Below are 26538 nucleotides of genomic sequence, written 5' to 3' on the forward strand. Positions count from 1 at the left end.
ATGACCACTGGAAAAACCATAGCCTTGACTAGACAGACCTTTGTTGGCAAAGTAATGTCTCTGCTTTTTATGCTATCTAGGTTGGTCATAACTTTCCTCCCAAGGAGTAAGCATCTTTTAATTTCATGGCTGCAATCACCATCTGCGGTGATTTTGGAGCCCAAAAAAAGGTCTGACACGGTTTCCACTGTTTCCCCATCCATTTCCCATGATCAAGCAAGCCCAAAACACTGATCATGAACAGTGTTTTATTAACAAAAAGGAAAATTAAATATACAAGGCTGGATATTATCTGACTCTTGTGAAATGTGAAGTATAAGATTTCTTTGTGCTCACTGTCACATAATTCAGGAACAGCCACAACCTGGAAAGTAAATAAAAATCTGAAACGGAGATTTTTAGAAACTCAAAAGTGAATTTAATGTAGAGTGAATTAAATGTAAAATTATAAAGATATTTCAATACATTGATACTCCAAATCCAAATGACAAAAGACAGGGAGAATGTAAATTGCATAAAACTTTTATTATTTATTAGCAGTGTATTCTTCTACACCTTAAAATAGAACAAAATGTCTTTTCAAAGGTAAACTATTCATAACAAAATACATGTCAATCTTTATTATTGGAGTAGAATCACTTTGCTATATACTTTCTATATTATACACATATTCTTCTTGATTTGTCTATGTATGTACATGTGTATAAATAATTTTAAGACATACCCATGTAGATACATATGACTAATATACACATATAATTATGGAAAATTTACAGTAGTCAATTTTACAATCATTTAGTAGCTGCACACAATTAGTGTTCACAGAACTACAACTGTCTATATGGTTCCCTTTCCCCCACTCCTCAAATATCATCTGAATTACTTTTCACCGATAATTTTGAAAAAATACTATCATTTTCCTATACAATTAACTGATCATTTTTTACAATAACTCATTATAAAATATTTTACTATTTTAGCTTTAGAAAAGGTATACAATTTAATTCCACTTAATTTTTGATTCCTAAAACATACAATTCATTTTTTTAATCAGTTTAGTGCAATTATTTGGTACTGCAGTTTTTGAAGGTTAACGAACCTGAGTCAAACATTCATTCAAATGCCTTTTTAAAAAAGTAAGACATAAACAAGATGTTTTGCTGAAGCATGTATAATAGCCTCAAGGTACCCCCTTCTAATAAATACCTGATAAATAACTCAGTGGCTGAGAGTAAAGCACTTCATACAAATCCACTGGACTGCCTGAGTAGTCCATTCTTGAGCAGCATGGAAGACAATGAGAACCTAATACTCCCCAACTCCCCATGGAAAAAAGGTTTACAGGCTTCCGGACCCTAAATGTAAGATTACACTTACATGAAAGGCCTGTGAAGTACCTAGGAGTCCCTTCATTTTCATGTGAGGTTTCAGATATGCTAGCCTGTGTGCCAGGGGTTTTGTGATCTGTCTTAAACTTGTTTCCTTTATTAATACAGAAAACTACTTAGCAGCATCCTTTGAATCCTCTTTGCTGATTTAAAACTTGCCAGACCATGTGTGAATACAGGCAAAAACCTCGTACCAAAATCAGAATATTCTAATTGGATTAAGAATTCTTTTGTGAGAAGGAAAGAAGTAAAAGCATTTGGACCGTTGAGTCATTTCATAGAGAAAAACTATGCTTTCAAGGAAAAACATTCAGTGAATTTTGATCTTCAACTGGATGTTAAATTTTGTTAAAACCTCCAAAGATGCAAAACTAAATGGCTCAGCAACAAAAACAAAGGGTAGAGAAATGATCTTAATAAGCCGTATCAAACAATTGTACTCTTGCTAAGAGAGAAACCTGGATAAAGTTATTAAATTAGACGGACTTCCCAAAAGAATGAATTGATGTGCCATATTCGTAGTGGAATCATACAGATCACTTTCTCAAACCTTTCTCCTTTACTTTTTCTTAATAAAGAGGAATTATTATTCATTGTAGATAAAACCATACTAAACAAATTCAAAATACAAATTTTTGGTAGGAAACAGCAAGAAAATCTAAGTCAAAATATAGTCTAGTTTTTACATAATTTTATATATTTATAAATTTATCAAAATAGTCTTTTAAAGTTCACAATACATACATAATGTAACACTGTACATGTAAATGTAATAAATGTATTTCCGAAATACATTAAAACTAACCTTCCAAAATACCAAATTCAACATGAAAACTGTCTTAAAAAGTTGACATCTCCATAAACATAGTTTCAGTGCATTTAGAGTAGTCATTAACCAGAGTTTTCTGGTTTCAAGTCTCATGAAGGTCTTATCTGAGTGCTCTCTTTAATTTAAGGTAAAAAGGCAGAGATATTCTTCCAGCAAGCAGTTGTTTTCTCTCTACATTGCTCATCCAGATGAGGAAACTGCATGTAAGAGTGGAACAGCTTTCACCGGAGTGGCAAGGCCTTAGTAATGAACATATTCAGACTGAAGGGACTGTGCAGGGAGAGACGTAAATTGAGGTTAAATTCCATCACACACAAAAGTTCTCCTACATCATGCAGCTTTTCCCTTCAACACAAAGCAGCCTGGATCTGTTATATAAAAGATATATGAAACAAACTAAGAAGAATAGAAGAAGATGAGAGAAACAAAGGATTTGCTAAAAATGGGATATTCAATTATTATTCAAGGTAAAGTGATTACAAGAAAACTTTATATTTTAAAAGGCTCACTAATTTAGTACTAGTGATTAAAAATTAAGTATTATTTGGAAATTGATAGGTAGCATTAAACTCACTTCTACCTTTGGACAATACTATTGAGTTTTACTGAAAAGCATTAAATGACATTTGAGGCTAAATTGAAGATTATTAAAGTATATTTAAGGAATATATATTTTTTAATTCAACACATATCAAATGAAGATTAACGCTTCTAATGCAGTAGAATTAGCCATCATTTAAAAATTAGACTCCTTAAGAATGTTTGAATGTTATAAATACCTTATAAATTCTTTCCACTTAGGGGGACACAAAGCACTTCTAGCTTTGAAATTTTATCTTAAGACCCAAAAAGCTTTTGTGCAGAAGAGTCTTGCAGTCATAACATAATAAACAGTGGGCAAGTTTCAAAAAAATAAACACAGTTTTTCCCACATCACATTAGGTAACAACATATAAAAGGAGCATGCTTGGGATATGTAATCAGAATGCACTGATAACAGACATAAGCCAGGAAAAGATAAAGAGGTACAGACAAATCCGCCAACAGTTATTTTTGAGCAGCAAACAGCAGTTAGAAGAAACATAACATTAACGATTTTTGCACAATTCTAATCAAATACCTTAAACAAAGCTTACTTGATTTGCTACCAAATGCCCTTTTCTCTTCCTCCAATAAATATTTTTCAAATTTATCTGCAGCATTTTATTAATAGGTCATCAGTTCTGAGATCAGTCCATTTTTTGATAGTATAGGTATCAGTAAAAAAAAAAAAAAAAGAAGAATCTTCATTTTGCAAATAAGTTACAAAAGGATTCAAACTATCTTTGATTAGCTTCAAAATCCCAGTGAATTTTATATCCTACCAACAGCCATTTACTATAGTACATAAGAATCTATCAACACAGTGAGTCAAAAGTTATGGTCCCTGCCCTTAAAGGGCAAAAGACCACACTGTCACACAGACATAAAGTGAAAAGACAAATGTGCCAACATTAAGCAATAATATACACAGAATAAGAGTAACACTGTTCACAAGCAAAGGATTAGGCAAAGAGTGGAAAGGGAAGGTTGAGTAGGGGGTAGGTGTGCTCTCAGGCTGCAAATTTCAGAGGTTAAAGGTCAAGAGCATTAGGAAAAAAAGGAAAAGGCTTGGCAAAATGACTGCAGGATGTAGTTTACGTAAAGGCTTCAAAACAGGAGAGATGATCAAAACTTAGGGTACTATATTGTAAATACACCTGAATTTAGAGAGAGAATAAAAGAGAAAGTCCAGTGAAACTGGTCCAATGCCTTGAAGCCCATTTAACTTGTGAGACAACAGCTGCCAACCTAGCATTTAGAGCTTAAAAGTGGACTACCATTTTTCTAGGTGCTTTATCCCAGTTTCTTCTGAAATCTGGCCAGTAGGCCGAGAGGGCAGAGCCACAAGTTCTTTGTAGCTGCAAAGATGCCACATATGCAGGCTATACATTGGCCAGTGTTTTCTTGGCAATATTTTAACTTTCACTTTTGTTCTAACTAGAAGTTACTCATGTTATCACTAACAGAAATTATAAAGCTCCTGTGACTGCTTGAAAATTTATAACGAAGTTGTTTTTGCAAGTATCTTAAAGTTTTATCAACTCTCAATAAATAGAGATACAGCAAATGAACAGATGCTAGACAAGTGACCTTTGTGAAACTAACTTTCTTCCGGGGCAAAGTGTTTTATACATGCATCAATATACACGGAAAAAATATGTCTGTACATATATTTACATGATTTATGGAATCATGATATACACGGAACTGAAAAATGGAAACATTTCCTAGAATATTAAGGATTTCAATCCTTCACGTGAAGTATATATTCATTAGTCTTCTGTCATGCTGGTTAATTCATTCAACAATGACTGAACATCAGTAGTATGAATATATTAGGTACTGTGGGATAAAAATATGATACCAAAGTTCTCAAAACCAAACCAAACATATTCCATGGTTTCTTTATATGGTGTAAATAAAGTTAAAAAAAATCAGATCAGATCAAAACAGGTTTAGCACATTATTCTGACATCAGTGTTATGTAATAAATTAACTCCTCTTCATTTTCAGTCTAAAATGGAAATCTTAATGGAAGTGGACTTAGGGAAGGAAGAGGACTGTTAAAATCTACATGACCTATCCACTTGAAAAAAGTATAACTAGTATTTCAAGGCCTTTTAACTGAGGGGACAATAGTAACAATGACATTTAGATTTCAAGCACCACGTGTTTATATCATGGGGTTGTATTCAGGGTATCTGGTTCATTTGTCTTCTAAATGTACATGTATCCTAAAGCTATCAATGTTCCAGAAAACACAATAGCCAGTTATTAGCATTTTTAATTTTAACAGTAAAAATGTAAATGCATCATTGTACTATATAAACAATATCATTATTGATTTTATTGTTCAAAAGATAGACTAATTGAAGTACAACTAACTGGAATTCTTGATAAATTAGATATGCTACTGGTCAATTATTCTGTAAAAGGATACTTATTGAGTACTTTCTACATACTAGGCACAATTCTAAACATCTTATGTGTGTTAGCTCATTAAATGCTCTGAACGGCTCATTTTAGAGATGGCGAAACTGAGGAACAAAACATTAAAGCAACTTGCCTAAGATCATGCAACTAGGAAGGAATCTGAACTCCAGCAGTGGCTACAAAGCCCAAAGTCTTAGCCTCCACAATATAATGCCTCAAGACACTTTAAGCATTTGTCCTGAGATTCAGTCCTTATCAACTGAATATTTTATCACCTGACACAGACAAATAATGAGTAGGGTATGAGCCTGAGTAAGCAAAGAAATATTAACAGACAAAAGAGAATGTACTATTTATTACTGTAATTAAGATTTTTTAATGATTTTCCATAGGACTGAACCCAAAAGAATTCTCAGTAATAGTCCATAAAGGAATTTTCTTTATTAGAATGCCCATGTTTAAATATTCTGATTAAAGTTTTAATTCGGCCTTGCCAATTTTTATCATTACCATAAGGATACCTAATCAATCTGAAATACAAAACCAACAAAAAATCCTCAGCAAAGACAAAGATATGATTACAAAGGAAGGGAGACCTGAGGTGTAAATATTATTTTACAAAGTAGCACTTATTTAAATAACCAAGAGATTTTAATTTCTCATATAGAAAATTCAAGTTTATGTGCCCATTGAGTTCAATAGGGTTTAGTGAGTTAAGACTAGATCAAGTTTAGCATGATTACATAGTATTTTTACAGTACGAATACCGTAAATGAATAATATAGCAATATCCAGCCTGCAAATGAAAGATAAAATTACCTTACATTGCAGCCCCCCAAATTTTTATGTCAAAATATAAGCTTCCATCAAGAATTCTTGCTCTGAAAGCAGTTGGATCTGACACAAAACATAGTGTTAGGTAAGGAGATCAAGACAATTTGTTCTGTTCTGGAAATGTGCTACTAATCTGTTTTGGCAGATGTAGGTAGTGACTTTAAAAATTTAGCTACTCTGGAGGAGTTTCTTTTTTAAACAGCCCAGTTATCTAATCATGGTAGAAAAATATCTAATAATTATAAATATAAATACTATACAAATAGTTAACAAATAAAACTATAAACTGACTATCAAAAACAGCAAAACATAACGAATAATTAAAGTTAAGGTCTTTGCCAGCAAAACAATACAATAATGTCTTAAGGTTCAAACAACTTGAACCAAAGGACCCTGTGATCTGATGTAGGTCAAAACCGCCATGTGCTTTTGCCACACTTATTTCTTCTTCCTTGCATTTCCCCATTTTCCCAAGTCCCTTAAGGAAGAAAAAAATAATCTACCAGTTACCCTTGTTTGAGTTCTAACTACCCAGGCAAAAGCACCTACAAGGAAAAAAGTGATTTGTTTCACACTTTGCCATACATCTGAAACTAATACAATATTGTATCAATAAATCAACTATACTCAATTTTTAAAAAGTGCTTTGTTTTCATGGTATCATTGATAATTAAAAGAAAAAATACATTTGGCAATATGGTATCATACATGTAAGTCCTGTATTTTAAGATTTAGTGAACAAATGAGGGAAAAAAAAAAACACTGAGTAAAAATAAGTTTATCTATAACTGCCACTATACTCCTGGGCTTTTTATAGCTTTGCAATGGAGTTTCCAGTTGTAGTGCTTGTAAATGAGCAACACACAAAATGTATGCATTATATGTATATATTGATATGCATATGCATATATGCATATAATCATATTATATGCATATAATCAATGCATATATCAATATGCATTGATACATATTTCCACAAATGTGATTTCATACTCTAGCAGAAGCACAGCTGAATAATGTTTTTATTGGCATCATATTAACACAAAAAGGCTATGCTCTGTGATAAAATCAGCTTTGAAAGAAGTGTAAGCATTTTTCTATAGTGTTCTCTAAGCAGGTCAGGGACCCAAAGATTTAACAATCTGATTTTAGTTAACTAAAATGCTATATAACTATTCTCTCCCCTTCCTACATAACTTTTAATAGATTCTTTTTTCTGGAGGAACTTAATATGTGCTCTTCAACAATCATAAAGAGCTCAATTGTTAGGTGACAGATTGTTGACACCCAACTTGACTCAGCCAACCATCACATGAGTTTTCAGTTCATCTGAACACCAAAATTATATTGATGCAAGCTTGGTTAAAATGTAGTTTCTCTTATTTTAGTAAAGTCACATATCTAGAAAATAATAAACTCTCAGATTACTGTGTATTAAAGCTGACGCTGAAGCGTTGTGTGCTTGCTATTAGTGCTTCCTGTGCTTGCAATAATAACGGGCCCCTAATTAGCCCTCTGCTTAACATGTGTGAACCTAGATATGCTAACCAATGTTTAGTTCAATAAATATTTATTAGGCGTTTTCTGTACTTTGGAACCTGAGAAAACAAACATGTCTCTGAGAAGCTTTAAAGCCAGCAGAAGAGAGAGAGAATCACATACAGCTGATTGTCTCGGGAAACCCGGGGTGGGGGCTGGGGGTAGGGGGTTGTGAACAAAATCCTGTAAGAGATGAAAAGGTATTCTGCCTGGATGGGTCACAAACGCCTTATCAAAAAGAAAACTAGTGAGCCAGGCCAGGAAATATATAACCAAGCAGAGACAGGTGGAAAAGCAGAGTAAACCACCTGTGCTAGGACTCGGCAGGAGGCAGAGCTTGAGTCAGGATGCTGACTGGAGCTGCTGAAGAAGAGCCGGTGGGGAGGCACATGGACTGATGGAGAAGGGCCCCGAAGGCAGGCCAGGGATCCAGATCGGACCCTGTGTGTGAAGTGGAGATACTGAATGATTCTGAACACAGGAATAGTTTGAGCAGCTTGTCTCAGAAATCTAGCACAGCAGCAAAATAGAGGAAGGAAATTTAAAGGGCTATTTCAATAGTCCATGGAGACCTCAGTGAAGGCAGCAGTGCTAAGAATGGACAACAAAATACAGATATTTCAAGGGAAAACTGCTAGGACTTAGTGGCTGGATGTGGCAGAGGGAAAGGCAGAAGTAGCATCAAAGACAATTTCAGATTTCTAGCTCAGATGACTGGATATACAAAGATACATTTAGCCAGGAAACAAGAGGAGGAGAGGACCAATGAAGGGCATGTATCCTCCTCCAGTACTGCCCAGGGGAAGGTAGAAATGTAAGTCCAATGCTGAGGAGACGATTACCCACACAGAGAAGCGGACCAAGGTCAGAGACTGGGGAAAAATCATAAAGGGGCAGGTGGACAAAGACAAACAGGTAACTATTTAATGGGAAGGGGAGGAGAAACAGGAAAATAATATTCCAAAACTCAAAATGGACCAAAATAATAGGAGAAAAGGGTGGTCAGTATCGTCAAATGCTGCACAAAAACTAAGAAGAATGAAAACTGACAAGAGATCATCAGATCTGGTTTAAAGAAGTCAGTGGCAGCCAGTGGAAAAGACTCACCAGAAGGCGGGGGGCAGGGTCGGGGGCGCGGGGAGCGGGTGTTGGGGAGGAGGGGGGAGCGGGGAGGAGGCGGTGCACATGCCTTTCTTGTCCAAGTCTGGCCATAAAGGAGACACTATGAGAGGTGGCAGAACTGAGGGAAGCAATTGGTAAGACCGGCCTGTACCTGATTGCAGGTGAAGAGACAGGCAAACAGGGTGTAAGAGACTGGAGATATAAGAGAGCAAGGCTGTGCACAGGCCAACTCCCAGAAACAGTCCACAAAGAATAGTTCAGGTTCGTGGAGTTACCACTGAAAAAGAGGAGAGCTTCTGTTTTTGAAAAGGAATAAAAGGACAAGTCAGATGCAGATATACTTTGAGGTAGTAAAGAGGGCAGTTAAGGGGAATTATTCCTGAAAAATTATATGTTCTCAGCCTCTGGAGGTTGGAGGATTTGTGCTGATGAAGAATGTGAAAAAGTTTTGGAGCAGTCAATGACTCATTGGAAAAGACCCTGATGCTGGGAAAGATTGAAGGCAGGAGGAGAAGGGGATGACAGAACAAGACAGTTGGATGGCATCACTGGCTCAGTGGACATGAGTTTGAGCAAACTCTGGGAGACAGAGAAGGACAAGAAACCCTGGTGTCCTGCGGTCCATGGGGCCCCAAAGAGTCGGACACAACTTAGTGACAGAACAACAAATGCGGGGAAGAGAAAGGAAGCCAAGATAGGCCAGGTAAACTCATCATGAGCACTGAAGGGTCTGAGTAAATTAGAAATTTATTTGAAATGGAATCAATTGACAGTCATGGGATTTTCTCCAACAGAGCTCAGAAGAGACTATAAACAGATAGGAGATGGTTGAACTGATCTAATTTTGGAGGCTAGTGATGAAGTGGCTATAGAAAAAAAGTTCAAGCGGAAAAGAGAATGTTGGAAAAAGGAAGCAGAAATGACTATGTGGGTTACAGAAGGAAGTAAACAGAAAGGGAACAGGCAGGGGTCATAAAGAGGTCATGGGGAGGAGCTAGTGGTAAGGAGGAGAAAATGTTTGAGAGGAGCCTTATAGAATCCAAGATATCAGAAGCAATGGTCTAAGCAGTAAGAAGGTCTATGAAATGGAATTCCAAATGAATAAAAACAAAGATCACAGGAGCTAAGGAAGCAGCTTCGAGACTGAACAAGTCACTGCCTCTTTGAGTCTTGGTTTCCTCATCTGTAAATTATGGGTTAAATAAATATGATGATGGGCTTCCCTCATAGTTCAATTGGTAAAGAATTCACCTGCAATGCAGGAGACCTTGGTTCAATTCTTGGGTTGGGAAGATGATGTATAAGCATTGCAGCTAATACAATGTAAGGTACATAGGAGGTAATCAATAAATCACTGATGATGTTAAGGATTAGAAAAATGTTACAGTTGTCATGAATGCTGGTAGAAGCTTGGTAGCTAAAGAGTAAAGCTGGGGACTTCCCTGATGGTCCACTGGTTAAGACTTTGCCTTCCAGTGCAGGGGGTGTGGGTTTGATCCCTGGTCAGGGAGCTAGGATACCTTGCAGCCCCAAATCCAAAACATAAAACAGAAACAAGTCAATAGAGATTTTTTAAATGGTCCACATCAAAAAATCTTAAAACAAAAAAAGCCAAACTCCTCAATATGATGGTATTAGGAGGTAGAGATTTGGGGAGGTAATTAGGTCATGAGAACAGAGACTTCATGAATGAGATTGGCCTTCTTATAAAAGGGACTCAGAGAGCTTCATCACCCTCTTACAGTTATGCAAGGATACAATAAGATGACAGTCTGAAGCCCAGAAGAGAATACTCACCTGAACCTGAACACGCTGGCCCCCAATCTCTGACTTTCAGCCTCCAGAACTGTGATAAATTGACTTGTTGTTTATAGACTGCTGCTGCTAAGTTGTTTCAGTCGTGTCCGACTCTGTGCGACCCCATAGACAGCAGCCCACCAGGCTCCCCTGTCCCTGGGATTCTCCAGGCAAGAACACTGGAGTGGGTTACCATTTCCTTCTCCAATGCATGAAAGTGAAAAGTGAAAGTGAAGTCACTCAGTCGTGTCCGACTCTTAGTGACCCCATGACTGCAGCCTACCAGGCTCTTCCGTCCATGGGATTTTCCAGGCAAGAGTACTGAAGTGGGGTGCCATTGCCTTCTCCATATAGACTGCTAGTCTAGGGTATTTTATTATAGCAGCTAAGCTAACATACTATTTTTTTATATCCTTTCTTTCCACTCCCATAACCTTCAATCAGAGACTGAACCTGAGGATGCCAAAGCCCACACAGATGATGACCTCATTAATATCAGAAGGCTGAAGGCTCACAACAGTCTGCAAACACTGTGTGTATCTATATAATATCTATACACATTTAAAGGCATTATTGGGACCATGCTGACCTCAGAACAAAGCAATGCTTTGTCAACTGACATTTCCAAGTCTCCTGGGAAGGGAACAGAAGAATACCAATGCTGAAAGAAAGCCAAAGATGTGGTTCAATACTGAGACCGAGCTCAAGATCTCGACAGTATTAGTATTTCTTGGCTGAAAAACTGCATCAAGTTTAAGGCAATGCCACAGGTGGATGAACCAGAGCCAGTTACACAGAGTGAAGTAAGTCAGAAAGAGAAAAACAAATACATATATTAATGCATATATATGGAATCTAGAAAAATGGTACTGATGAATCGATTTGCAGGGCAGGACTAGAGATGCAGACATAGAGAATGGGCTTGTGGACACAGCAGGGGAAGGAGTGGGTGGGATGAACGGAGAGAAGCAGCACTGACAGATATACGCTGCCATGGGTAAAACAGAGAGCCAGCAGCAAACAACTGCATAGCACAGGGGGCTGAGCTGGGCGCTCTGTGACAGCACAGCAGGGTGGGATAGGGAGGAGGGGCAGGGAGGCTCAAGAGAGCCAGGACATATGTACACTTATAGCTGATTAACCTTGTTGTACAGCAGAAACTAGCACAACATTGTAACACAATCAGCCTCTAATTTAAAATGTTTTTAAAAGACTGAGTTAGGAAAACCACTGGCAAGGCTAACACAACAAAGAAGATGAGAAAGCTACAGAATAGAGAAGAATGGGGAAATTCCAAGAGACAATGAATGACCATGACATAATCTGAAGCATCACTAAGAGACTAATCTTAAAATGTTTGAAGATCAGTACGTAAGTAAATAAAAGCTTAGTATCAGCTACTACTTAATAAAAATTTTAAAAGTCACAAAAAGGATTTTAATAGGCGAAACCCAAAGCAGCTTTCAAAAGAACCTTATTATAGGACTACTTATCTTACTTATGTTTATACATTCTAAAGGTCAATACAGTAAAAGCTTGTAATAAAAAGGCTGTTCTCATAAAGCAAAAATTAATGTAACCCCTGACACAGAAGTGATAAAAAAGTTTTGTTGCCAACATGAATATATATATATTTATTAAAAAACACATTATTTTACAACTCCTCATGCTCACTTTCACTTTTCCCTTTCATGCATCGGAGAAGGAAATGGCAACCCACTCCAGTGTTCTTGCCTGGAGAATCCCAGGGACGGGGGAGCCTGGTGGGCTGCCGTCTATGGGGTCGCACAGAGTCGGACACGACTGAAGCAACTTAGCAGCAGCAGCAGCATGCTCAAGTGTTATTAAAAAATGTTTCCTAAAGACCATAATTTTTCCTCAGGTAGTTAAGTATCCATTTATAAAAATAAATATACCATTTAAAATTCATAATAAAAATATGTTAGTTGTTGGTCATATATTATTTAATGTATCTGTACTATTATGGGCACTGAAATGCAGGTCATTATGAAAAGCATAGAATATACCCAAGGACAATTGTTGAAGTACAGACTGGGGACAGCAGACAGGGCTCAAACTGGGCTCCTGCCTTCAGGGTTTCTACCAAGAACTCCCGTCCCCATGATTGCCAGGATTATCTTCATCAAATCAGATCTGATCAAGTCACTCTTGCTAAAGCAATTCCAGTAGCTTAAACTGCATCTCCTAGTTGGGCTTCAGCTTACTTTTCCAGCCTGATTTTAGGTAACCACCTAAAGCTTCAGCTGCACTGGAACACTCATCGCTCTTAAAAAAAATTATAGCTGCAATTATGGAGCATTATCTATATGTACTACGTAAAGTACTTCAGATGACTTATCTCAATTAATGATCACAAGCACCCTATTACAAAGATTATCATTACCACATTAGCTTTAAGGCCTCACAGGCACACAAACCCCTTTCAAAGCACAGTCTTATGTCTATAAAATTTACAAAAATAGTTTGTACTGTTTATCTTAAATAGGTCCCACCAAATTGTTTAAGTTTTAGGATGCACAAAACCTAGTTATGCTCCTGATTACTATTATTCCCATTTGCTGAGGCTCAGAGAAGTTAAGTAACTTGCCAAAGTACTTGCCAAAAGGAAATGGTAGAGAGAAGATTTGAACCCAGGTCTACTTGTCTTTAGAACCTAAGAACTATCGTACTAAGGTTCTACCTCTGTTCTTGTAGCTCCCATTGCCTGAAATGACCATTCTTCCTCTTCATATTTTCATCACTAGATTCCTAGAGGGCTCCTATTCGTCCTCCAAAGCCCAACTAAAATGTTACCCTTTCTTTACAGCATTTCCTAATCTTTCTTGAAAAAAAGAGATATCCTTTAGATATCCCTCTATTGTAAACACCTATCACGGTATATATATGATATGAAATAATCAGAAGAAAATGCTTTTTTGTAGTCAAAATGATCCAGGTGCAAATTATAGCTTTGCAACATATTTGTGGTATAACCTAGGGCAAAATATTTAAACTCTCAAACCCTCAAGGTATTTATCTTTAAAATGGAAGCAATAATTCTTAGCACGATCATTCATTTAAATATCCAAACATCCATAATATTCAGGAAGTACTTGATGAGCACCTACAATAAGCAAGGCACAGAGCATAAGAGTGAAAAACAGAGATACCGTCCCTGCTCTCACAAAGTTTACAGTCTAGTGGGGCATACAGATAAGGGGACAGATGATTAAAATGCAAAGTGAGAGTCTGAGTATCAATCAAGACCAAGGCAGGGTGTACAAGGGCTTACGGGGGAAGCATGGTGACCTAACCTACACTTGCAGGGTCAGGCAAGGACGAGGCAGATGACTAGCAATTCAGTGGTAAGTCTCTTAAAAATAACATAGAGCAAATATTCAAGACAGATGCCTCAAGTAATTTCAATTTAATAAAATACTTCCACCCCACCCACACCATAATCACACGTCCTTCAACTCTTTTAAGATTTGAAAACTCCTCTGAATGCCGGGGAGGGAAAACTGATTTTTTTTACAGTAAGTGGGTCAACCAAAATGAAACTTGGTGTGTTGTGCTGGTCAGTAGAAACCTCAAGAAGAACAGAACAGGCCAAATAAATGAAAATAAAATCTGCTTCTCAGAATTCTGTCACAACCATAAGGATTCCTTAACACTTCTTCTTGTTTTCTGTGTTAAAGCACTTAATGACAGAACAAGGAAATCATTTCCACGTTTTTCTGGGGGCTGAACTGCGGCACAAAGTGAGAAGCAATTGCAGCTTTCAAAAGAGATGCTAATTGCAGCTTTTAAAATATTAGACGCCCTCTAAATACCCGGCAACCCCCGTTCCCTAGGAGTTTCTGGGTCTTTCTTAAAGGTGGGGGAAGGATACTGCAATCTAGATTTCATTTCCTACCTGAGGATTTAAAAACATTTTTTTGCTGAGTGATATAGCACTGGAAAGAAAGACCATCTTATTTAGACAAGAAACCTGTAACAATTAGAAAAGCTGCATTGAAACAATGAAGGGAAAACACTCAACCTCCTACTTTATTCTGCATGAAATGGGAATTTCCATCTTAATTTAGACTTTCTGCCAGCAAGCCAGCAACGGTAGGGCTTGGAGCCCTTCCTCTCACAGAGGTTTATTAGGCAAAGATGAAGGAAGGAAAATCGGCTATAAGACACCTATTGTTCTTACTTCCTGGGAGGGTGAGAGGGAGGAAAATGTCCTGCTGGCAATTCTGTTTATAAATGCTTTTCTTTACACTAAGGTAACAAATTTAAGGAGAAAAGGGAAGAGGAGCAGCTGCCCACACAGAATATTACTTTAAATTTCATTAGTGGAAAATCACTCTATTCAGGCCAGGAGAGGGATGAGGCACAGGAGGAGAGGTGAAGAAAAATAACAAAATATGGAATGAAGCCAAAATCAAGTTATATAGACAGAGTGGCTACAGGAACCAACATGGGAGCTAGGCAGTCCCCACACTGCCAACAGAAAAGAGGAAAACTGAGATCCAGAACAAGTAGAACGTTATTCTCATCAAACTACCAGTGCTTGTATTGGTAAGTATTCAGCTATCTACCAATCAGGTATTCCTAACTGAATACCAAGCTAAGTATTCAGCTATAAATGTGGATTACAGCTAAGTCCCCTACATATGAATCTTCAAGTTTTGAACTTTCAAAGACGCAGATGTGCATTCGCATGTCCAATCACATAAGTAAGTTCACATGTCTGGCGCGTATTGTCCCACGCATGCATCTTCTACACGGGGTTGTACTTTCATGTACTTTACTGAACAGGACTCTATAGGGTACAGTATCTTGATTTCAAGCCCAGGATGTCCAGAAGCAAGCATAAAAGCAGCGGGGATGTAGCTAGTACTGCTAAGAAGCACTGGGACTTGGAGGCCCAGAGAAAGGACAGAGAGAGACAAGAGGAAGAAGTAACTGGAGAACCGAAGAGATTCACGATGCAGGAAACGGCAAGGAGATTTTCTTTGAGGAGGCACCGTTAGTCTTTGAGGCCAGGACCCAACCTACAACAGTACAGGAAGACTGCATCAGCCCTTCAGAATGCAATCCGGTGCTTCCACGTCATCTATGACGAGACAGAAAGAGCTACTACACAGACATCACTGGATTGTTGTTTTCAAGAGGGTAGATAGAATTGAATCCAACAAGGAAACAGAACTTGTGCCATCAACGTAAAGGTATGAGTGAAGTTGCATCTTGGCCTCTGTCTTCTATTGCTGATTATCTTTCGAGTCTTCCATCTCCCATCTCCTCTCCCTCCTCCAGTCAGTAATTCTTGCCTGTTACTTGATGCCAGTATACCAGCTGTACTGTTGTACTGTATTACTGTACTTGTCAAGAATGTTTTCTTTATCTTTCGTGTTTGTTTCTTATGTTTGTGTGAAAAGTATTATAAACCTATTACAGTACAGTACTATATAGCTGATTGCATTATTAATAGTTGGGCACCTAAGCTAACTTTGTTGTACTTAGGAACAAACTGGACTTGTGAATGCACTCTCAGAAGGAACTAGTCCTTATGCAGGGGACTTACTGTACACGAAACCTTTAGCCACAAAATCTGCAAGATATTCAAGTAATTATCTTCATGTTTAACACTTTTTCTGAAAATGGAAAGATTCATACTCTGGTCTAAAAAAAGAGGCTGACCCATAATCAGTATATGAAAACATCGACTGAACTCAACTCCTGTTCTGAAGTACATGACTTGTAAACCTAGTTATGAAAATGTAAATACACTTCATTTTCCATCTAATCCCAGTTACAAGGATTTAAGTTTTATTGATACATGTGTGCCCATAACTTAATGGGATTAGAGTCAAATTAAGGGATAGGGTCGGCTGAGGCTATAATCTATACAGGAATCTCAAGTTGAAAAACATCACCGGGAATAAAATCAGATGGGGGGAATCATATGTGCTAGAAAGGACTCTGGGTGTACAGAGTGGGAAAAAAACTTTGAAAAGAGGCCTCAGGTAGGGATGGGTGTAGTAATGAGTCCAACACACACACGCGCACACACGTATGAGTACGCACACACACTGCATCTTCACATTAGAAAAGTGGTTTCTAAACTGCCATATAAGGAAAGTGGGTCCTCTTAGCTAATACCATGGGGTATGGGTTTTCACAAAAGGCCCTGAGAGGCCCACTGCCACCCGCATGTCTCCTCCTCTTCTCTCCCCTGCAAAGACCCACCTCCCCCAGGATAACGTCACTTCAGTCATGCCTGATTCTTTAAGACCCCATGGATTGTAGTTCACGCCAGGCTCCTCAGTCCATGGGATTCTCCAGGCAACAATACTGGAGTGGGTTGCCATGCCCTCCTCCAGGAGATCTTCCTGACCCAGGGATCCAGCCCACGTCTCTTATGTCTCCTGCATTGGCAGGTGGGATCTTTACCATTAACGCCACCTGGGAAGCCCCCTCCCAGGGTAAAGGCTGAGGAAGTGTCTGAAGAACAGTGGGCATGAGGGGCACAAGACCACAGCCTTCCCAGAACACTAGGGCTTGCTTGTGCCTGAGTCGAGGCAAGGCTGCATTCTAACACTGATTGACACTGCCTTGTGTAGATCTATTTCTCCTTCCTATTTTGTCCTCATTCTCTTGAATCAAAACTCACATTCCCATAGATCTCAATTCCCTTTGAAGCAATCAACAAATGTGATTAAAGTGACTCTTGACAGGGGGGCGAACCAACAAAATCTTACTTAACTCGGGGAGTTGGTGATGGACAGGGAGGCCTGGCGTGCTGCAATTCATGGGGTCGCAAAGAGTCGGACATGACTGAGCAACTGAACTGAACTAAACTGAACTGAACAAGGATTACTGGTTAAAAAGTGGGCTTGGAGACCGAAATGAAGAACTCATGGGTAAAATGTGTATGGAGATCCTCATCCTATCTCTAGAAGAGTGAGAGCTCATTTTAAACATCTTCCTGTTACCCTGCCTTCCCCTCTCCTATATCCCAGGTACCTACCCATAAACCTTCCTTATCAACACTCTCCATTTGTCATTTAATCAATTCTGAGTCAGTTTCCTGCCAGAAGGTGACACAGTCAAGGGCTTAAATGGTTACTTCTGAGAAGACGCTGTGCATCACCACCTTATATGCTTAAATACTCCAAATTCATTGATATACAGTGTAGCAAAAGCCGGGATACCACCACAACCACAGCAGATGCTGCCTGTCATGTGACTCAGTCCCCTGACCTTGTACCCTATACTCAGAGTGATTGGAGAATGAACCTGCTGAAAAGTAACTGAAGTCAACAGGGTCCACGATGAAGGGAGTGAGAGCCGCTTCCTTTCCTAGAGACATCACATACAAAGGAGAGGGAAGAGGAGAAGAAAAAGAAGGAGGAAAGAAAACCAGGTTGAAACTTGGCATTTACTTAAGGAGCCAGCGGAATGTGCATGCAGAGACAGTTTCACCACACAGAGGGAGGCATAGATCAGAAGGCTTCCTTGGCACTATTAAATTTCTTTGGTGGCAGCCTTGGCTGGGAGGGCAAGGCACAAAAGTTGAGCTCAGGGTTCTGAGGGCCAAGAGGGGGTGTCTGCAAACTTGCGGTCCCAGCCAAGGCACAGAAGTCACGTTCAGGGTTCTGAGGGCCAAGAGGTGGTGTCTGCGAACTTACGGGGATTGATCGGCTCAGGAATCTCGCTGAGGAGGAAGACAGGCCGGTGTAGGAGGGCCGCAGGGCAGTGGAGTGCTCCTCGGTGGTCTTAGCGCCGTGGGGGCCCGGCTGACTGCTTGGGGCACTCCCACTGCTGTTGCTACTTCGGCTGTACTGGTTGTTGTTGAGCTCAGGGTAATTTCTGGCAGGCGGCTGGGAGCTGCCATTCAAGAGGTTGGTGAACGGGTTGGCGATGAAACCCATCTTGGAGGGTGATGTGGTCTTTTTGTTCTCTGGATCGTCGGCTGCAGCATTCAAGTTCCCTAGAGAACTGGCTAGCCGGGAGTTTATGGAAAAGCTGAATGAAAAACACAGGTGGGGGCGGGGGGGGGACATAGATAGCCATGTATACTCATGCAGAGTTCATGTTTCTAAAACACATTAATCAGGACATTAGGGGAAGGCGATGCAGACAGTTCGGATCAATGCAAATGGTGACAGAATAGTTCTTGGTGATCTTACAATATGTGGCCTGTAGTTATACGTGGCAACTTCCTCTGTCAAAATCAGTTAAGACTCTAGAGCAGGCTCACTTTGACCAGAGATCCTGAAATAGAATATGTGGGGGTTCTCTTTGCCCTGAGGCAGGAAGTAAATGAATAGGACTGTGTAAGGGGAGAGCACAGAGCAGCCCTAAGTACAAGATGTAACTTCTATTAATATATATTCAATCCTATGACTACATCAAACATTCCTGCCCTGTTTAGTTCTGCCCCTATGCATCAGGGAGCAGACAACAGTATCATACAATATCAGTCTGTGCAACTGAACACCGTTCCTGGGATCATGGTAGGCCTGCTGTGGAAGGGCATGTTGTACAGCATTCCCTCCATGGCCTTGTCCCCACAATTCAAGACAGGAACAGAAGCCTAGGGGGTCACAGAGCCTTTGGTGGTTCCCCGCCCCGCCACCCTCCCGTCCCCTCCTCTGACAAACTTCAGACAAACTGGCAGTCGCTGCTGCCTTCCCTTTCCTCCTGCAGTGCCTCAGGAGAAGAGAGAAAAATTACCTTCTTACACTGGCGCCTGAGGATACAGAGCCTCTGTTTATCCTCTTGGCTGTCACAGAAGGGGACAAAGCCACTTTCGAGGTCTTCAAAGGAGATGCAGATCCTTGTGGGGAAGAACCCAATCTTTGTGGGGGAAAACGGGCAAAGAATCACACAGGAACTGTGTTATCGTAACATTCAGCCATCAACCAGGACAAAGTAAACTAACAAATGTTAAAGAGATCAGGTCAGGTCCTAACAACAGCAGCCGACACTGACGCAGCTCTCACTCTGAGCCGGGCGCTCATCTCAGACCTTACAGGCATTAACTCAGCTCATCCTCACAACAACCCTACAAGGGAGGCGAAGACTGCACTTTGCAAGTCAGCAAAGCCTCTCAGCGAATGAGAAGAGGCAGAGCTGGGATTTAAATGCAGGAACCAAAGTCCCATGGTAACCATGATCCTGCCATCCTTGGTCACTTCCCTCCCTTGGACTGGCGTTCATTCCTCCCGAGTCCTTAGATTCTACTTCTGTATATTTTAAATCTCTCCTCTCCTTTCCAAGACTGGAAAGATTTACTGCAGCTGCCTGGGGTAAGCATCATTATTTCTTATCCTTACTCCTAGTAGCCCCTTTTAATCTTGTTCCTGGAAACTCACATTCTGAATAGCCTCTAGCAAAATCTAAGATATCTAATCATGTCGATTCACTATTTAAACCATTTAATCTTTCCTCAGTGTCCAAAAAGACTAAACTTCTTGGCTTGGCTTATAAAACCCTCTGAAATCTGGTATTTTCCAATTCTCCACACTTTCCCACCATTCCTCTACTCCAGCTACATAAAATGCTCTGAGATACCTGGATGGATGACATCAATACCCCTGTCCAGTTTACATACACTATTTTTCCTGCCCTTACCTCACCCCCACACACACTTTTCCCTTCCACTGCCATCTGACTCACTCCTATTGCTTAGCCTTTCATAATAGGCCAATCAGCTGCTACCTCTTACAGCAAGCCTTCACTGAATTCCCAGGTGGGGTCAGCATGCAGCTTCATCATATATTCTCACAGTAAATCATAGCTTCTTATACCATCTTGAATTATTTGATACTGTCTACTTTCCTCAAAATAAGCTCCCTCAGGAGCAAAGAACTTTCTCTCACTTCAATTCCCAGTGACTAGCACAGTGCCAGACTCAGAGCAGGTGCTCAGTAAATGTTTGCTGAGTGAACACAGAGGGAAAATTGACCCAAGTCTGGACAGTCAAGGCCCAGTCATGGTTTTAATACCAAATCTGTTTTGTCCTGGACAGGTATTTTAATGAAGAGGGACTCTTTTCCCTATCTGCTACAGAAAAGCTGCTTTACTTGTACTCTTCCTTTAATCATCTTCCCTCCAAACAGGAGCGTACAATATGGTTTGCCTCTAAATTAAGGACAGAAGAAGTTGAACAGGGAAGCAGCTCCAGCTTCTGGATAAGTCTGGGTCATATCAGAACTGCTCCAGTAAGCAACCCTAAACCTACAGCTGAATGAGAACAGGGATGAGGAATGTATTAGCTTCTTCCCCATCTGTTCATGACAGTTTTGGTCAAATATCTCTACAACCCTCACCAAGGCCTATGCACAATCCTGATACCACCGAGACCACCAGGAAGTGTTCGGGGAACATTTTTCCAAAGAAAACCACTAACGTTTCCTCCTCTAATGGAGACTCGGGAAGGAAATAAAACTAGGAAACAAAGGAAGGGAACAGACACATGCAAAAATAGGAGGAAAAAAGAACAGAAATGTCAAAAATTCAAGGCAAAATCTATCACAGGCTTGAAAGGCATGTTGCAGAGCAACTCTGGTTTACTAAGAGACCCCACCATATGCTGGGCACACAGGGTACACTGGCATCGCTCCCACAGCCATGCAGCTTTGCAGGCACCTCAGGAAAACAAAACTCTTGCTCATCATGAGCATTAACTATAAAGCCAATTATAATAATCTGGAACAGAAACAAAGGAATTTTAAAAGTGAAAAGCTATTTGCAGCTTATTTCCATGGGCTTAAAGTTGTGAAATGTATCTAAAGGGTCATCATCTAGTAATAGTTCAAGGTCTCTGCCACGGCCATGGCTCTCAGTGGCCTAGGTCACTCCCAATGGCAATGTGTGTGTGCTCAGTCATGTCCGACTGTAGCCCGCAGGCTCCTCTGTCCAGGGGATTTTCCAGGCAAGAATACTGGAGTGGGTTGCCATTTCCTTCTCTCAACCCAGGAATAGAACCCCCATCTCATATATCTCTTAATGTCTCGGCAGGCATATTCTTTACCACTGAGCCACCTGGGGAGCCCCATCTAAAGGGTAGCATTTGCCTATAATCTACTAGAAATTCAACTTGGTTGACAGTACCTGGAAGGCTGGGACACTGCTCTTGGATGCCCTTTCATATCCTCCAACCTACAGAAACCAAAGACAAATGTTCACTCATCACCAGGGTCACACATTTAAGCCAAGACCAAAAGCCACATCCTCTGGAGTCAGACCAGCAAAATTATTAAATGGGCAAGAGGGATAGACCTTGCAAATGGATATTAGTATTTATTTACTTTATAAGTCCTAAAGCCAGTGGGGAATCCATTTTAATCATTTTGTTTCATCTTGAATTTCATTTACAGTAAAATTCTTTTTCATCAGAAGCTGGTACTGCATCTATTCAGAGTGAGGAAAAAAAAAAGTTTGATGATGGGGCCATGATGCTGTTAAGAAAAATTATATTCAGAAAAATGAGAAAATTTATAAGGATGAAAAGAAAGAGATAAACACCATCTTGGAATGAGCCTTCTCAAGTCTAGTGAAGCTTCTCTTGCTTCTTTTGCCATTTTATCAGCCAAGTTATACCACAACTTATCCCTTCCTCCCACTTATGGCTTCTTACAAATCAAATATAAATCTGTTGGAAATTAATTTTAATTAACATAAAGCACTTTCTTAGAGTTTCAAGGAAAAATGGTAAATAACAAAGATTGGTAATATATTTACTGATCTTGAAGAAACTTCCAGTAAGACAGTATATACAGTGAAAAGAATATGGACTTTGAAGAGTGCTGGGTTTGAATACCAGCTAGGGAGCGATTTACCTTCTCTAATCTCAAGCAACCAACACAAATATAGGTAACGGTGCCACCTTCTGTGCTTACTCAGTTAATCTTCATGTCCAAACTAGGTACCTAGCGAAACTCCTGGCGCCATAGCAGTTCGTTGGTAGATCTACATTTCCTTAACCTCTCAGTGGCAGTTGGTGAGTATCACTAAGTACCAGATTTTCTATTCCATCTTCCCATCTTACTATATAAAACAATTACCTCAACTTCAAGCTATATACGAACCTTCATATTTCAGGGCAGGAAACCAGTACTCAAAGCATAGATAATGATCTGACCAGACCCAATCTGACTTAAGTGTTATAATCCCTCCAGATAATACATAAAACTAAATTCTCTGTGAGTAGTCTGCTCGACATTTATCACAGCAAAACAGCCTTCTTGCTATGCATTTCTCTCACTTAAAAGTCAAAGGAAAATAACCATTTCCCATGATACTCATTTGTGGACTTGCCACCTCTTACATTACAATAAAGAATCTTGATATTTAGAGATGTTGAACCTACATTAATTCTGAAGCTTTATTTCTTCCACTTAGTCTGAATTAGCAGAAGATTTCAAAGGTTGTGGTCTGAAGTTAAGTCCCACCAACTGATTCTGATGAGTAATTTCAGATCTCCAAACTAAGATTGTTTGTAACTTAACAGACAGGAATTGCTTATTCAATTCCCAGAAATAGGAAGTCGGGCTAACGAGTGAGGGTATACCAAAAGCTCGGCATACAATACTTTCCTGCACACTCTAGATTAAATACAAATGCTTGGCACACCTCTGAGGATTCGGCACAGAAGAAGAAGCCCATTCACAGGAAAAGAGTGGCATTCCTAACAGAATTTTGAACAGAGTCCCAGAGACAACCAACCACAGCGTGGCAATTTTAGGGGGAATTCCAGAAATTAAGATGTAGCAGCTGCTTTCGATAAGCTTCTAAAATGTATCTACTCCCCACAACATTAATAAATAACACAAAATAGTAATAAACCAAAAAATGAGAGGTAAACATGGTACTTATAGAATGATAACCAAAAGAGATTAAATATTCTACCCACACATGGAGGTAAAATATAAACTTAAAAGTTTAAAATAGATCTACCTAAATGCACAGGATGGTGAGGTGCGGGGCTGTCTCTGACTTTTTAAGGCACGTAGTTTGTCTCCCTGGGTTATATTATTTTTCATTTCCACATCTTCATCCTCTTCTAAATTATTCTGAAAAAAAAATTCATGTTCCACAGAAAGGTCATTACAAATAATTCTACTTTATACAGAATTCTTAATCGCTTATAGATTATCTCTGTATATGGAATATATTTTACATAGATTATCTAAAAAGAATAAAAGCACTACAAATTCAGCAATGGTCACATAGATACTAAAGAACATTGTATTAATTACCAATTAAATATACTAGTCAAATTCCAAATCAAAGAAGCATGATTATGGCTGTAGTAAATTTAGAAGGAGCTTTGTTGCAATGGACCACAACGACGGAGACTTTCTTGCAGACAAAATCACACTTTGGAATATAGCTTAGATATAAGCTGGCTCAAAAGACACAGTACAAATATTTTCCAGAAGTTATCAGAATCCATCACTGCAAATTCCATAATTTGTTTATATAAGTGACAGATAAACAACTTAGGATATCTATACAGTAACTTACTAACATCATTTAACACTAGTAAAAGCACTCAAGATTCTTCCAAAAGGAGTTAAACCTTACTAGCCTGGGAAAGTGTGTTGCCTGATGAAATAAGTCTTACAGTTGGCAATAAATATATAAGTACCACACTAGTTCTTTTCGCATGCCAGCTCACATTTAATTCTCATAACCCAGGGAGTGGGGATAGGGAGGGCACTGATACTCTTAATTTCAAGACGAGAAAAGGAGGTGCTAGTGGAATGTAAGAATATTACCTAAGCTCCCCTAAACTCTTCCTGACAGAGCTATGATTTTAAAATCAGGTTTTCTGTCCTCAGATACAATGTTCTTTCTAAAATACATGCCACTGCACACTAACTTTGCACCATAACAACTGTATTTTGTTTTTTCCTTACCTGAAAAAAAATCAAAAGGTTTGCATTTGCTAAGATCATTTCTAGCCATAAGTCTCCTTTCCTCTTTAAAGCTAGAATTCTTATTTGATGAAAGATGTACAAAAATACACTTCCCTCTGTCACATTCTAGTCATTTTTGATGGCCATTCCTGAATCAAAACACTTTTTGTTCCCTGCCGCCTATGTTGGGGCCCATGGATGCATCTGGAGCTTAGTAGGCATGTCTTGGGTAAAAAGATTACACCTCATTACTACAGCTCTGATCTTAGAAAAAAAGACAAAGGAAATACACAGCCAAAAAAAAAAAAAGAAAGAAATACACAGCCAGTAGGGAAGAAAAAGAAATGAAGATGAAAGCTTCCCAGAGGAAGCAATTCCTTAGCCGAGTCTTAAAGAGGGAGTACTTGTGAAGCAAGCCAAATCAAGCCAACAGGAAGGGCCATCCTGGCAAAGAACATTAGTTCAACAGTCACGGGATCATGGAACCTCAAAGTCAGGGGGTTCTCTTAGAGTCACTGAGAAATGTCTACCTATAAAGTCCCAAGAAATCAATTATACTATTCATCTTTGTCCATTCAGTCCCTGTGGGAGTAAATCCACTTTCACTCAAGGAAGCCTGCAGGAATAGAGATCAGGCATGCCTGCAGGCTAGACTTCCAAGCAGGACGGCACATCTCAGAAGTTGAACTTAGCTTCACCTAGCACCCAACATGCTGCGTTGGTAAGAGTTACTTGCTCCTGATGGAAGGACAGCACAGCCAAGAGTCTCCAGAATATGAGGAGAACCAAGAAGAATATGAAAGTGAAAGTTGCTTGGTCATCTCCAACTCTTTGCAAACCCATGGACTACACAGTCCATGGAATTCTTCAGGCCAGACTACTGGAGTGGGTAGCCTTTCCCTTCTCCAGGGGATCTTCCCAACCAAGGGATCAAACCCAGGTCTCCCACATTATAAGCCTCCATAAGATAGGCAAGGAAACCTTCTGGAAGGCCGGACAGGATTTTCACCCCAATCAGTTTCACAGTCTAATGAGTGTCTTTGTGGGCAAGCCAGGAATGCTTGTTTGTTCATTCAACAAGGAGGATCTTTGTGTTCCCAGCTCTGAAGTGCCTTCAAAAGTCTAAGGAAAGTGATCCTCAACTTGAGACTGCAATATTCAACCTATCTGTCAAGTGTAAAGGTAGAACAAAGGTACAAAAATTTACCTCTTACACACTCTTTCTGGGAAAATTATTATAGGATGTGCTTCAGGGAAAAAAAGAAGACAATGTGAGATCCAGGAAAATCAGGGACCCAACTGAAGAGTGTGAAGAAAAGGTCTTGGGTCAGAACTCTATGTCTGCACTAGAGAACAGTTAGTCCAGGTTGGAAGGTATAAGCGTCCTCAGGAAAAGAATGGACTTGGTAAGATTTTTTTGCTGTGTTGAGATTTTGAAAATTTTTAAATTGCTTGGCACAATTTGTGGTGGGGGGAGGGGGTACAGAGAGTAACATTCTGTTTTCCCAAATATATAGAAAACCATGCAAATAAAAACGGCAAATAACTCTAGGGAAAAAAGCTTCAACAAAGGAAACAGTCATAGTGGGCTATTAAGCTCAACAGTGAGCAATATTTACATAGTAATAATGTATACATTATTTAGGTTTAACCAAAATTATAACTATATTGGGAAGCTGGAGGAGTAAAGGTAATTGCAAGGTAGAAGAATTATTCTTGTCCACCATAACCAGGAGACAATAGGAAAATGCCCATAATTGATAAATTTTTAAAAATAGTGTTATTGTAAGATACTTAGAAATATGACAGGGAAAATATTAGTATAATTTGCTTAAAGGCTTTCCCCCTTTGAGAGTGGGTCTGGGAATACAGCAAGGTGGGATAGGGAACTGATTTTCTTTTTTATCAGAATTCAATACTTTTGAAATTTCAAAAACTGTTGTCATGATTTTTAAAAATAAAAATTAATTTTAAAATATACAGTTAAAGTAACTATTTTTATATTATAGTTATGTGTGTTTCTCTCTCCTGCTGCTGCTGCTAGGTCACTTCAACCTGTGCGACCCCATAGACGGCAGCCCACCAGGCTTCC

At 39.3% G+C, this 26538-nt stretch overlaps 1 protein-coding gene across 9 annotated transcripts in view; it reads right to left on the bottom strand.

Moving 5' to 3' along the window:
- Positions 1 to 506: 506 nt before the first annotated feature.
- The window catches only part of CDC14A (cell division cycle 14A), a 195742-nt gene continuing 169710 nt past the window's right edge, over positions 507 to 26538 (bottom strand). For 8 of the 9 annotated variants that reach the window (XM_059885068.1, XM_059885063.1, XM_059885064.1 and 5 more), the window contains 4 exons: positions 23482 to 23597; positions 21637 to 21684; positions 19255 to 19377; positions 17938 to 18543 (listed from right to left, as the gene is read on the bottom strand). In XM_059885068.1, the coding sequence (XP_059741051.1) occupies positions 18021 to 18543; positions 19255 to 19377; positions 21637 to 21684; positions 23482 to 23597 (810 nt within the window). In that variant the 3' untranslated portion in view covers positions 17938 to 18020. Of the gene's footprint in view, positions 2488 to 17937; positions 18544 to 19254; positions 19378 to 21636; positions 21685 to 23481; positions 23598 to 26538 lie in introns of those variants that run through there. The other variant, XM_059885067.1, reaches the window with a different exon arrangement.

The sequence above is a fragment of the Bos taurus genome, chromosome 3, assembly GCF_002263795.3.
Source record: "Bos taurus isolate L1 Dominette 01449 registration number 42190680 breed Hereford chromosome 3, ARS-UCD2.0, whole genome shotgun sequence".
Taxonomy (NCBI): Eukaryota; Metazoa; Chordata; class Mammalia; order Artiodactyla; family Bovidae; genus Bos; species Bos taurus.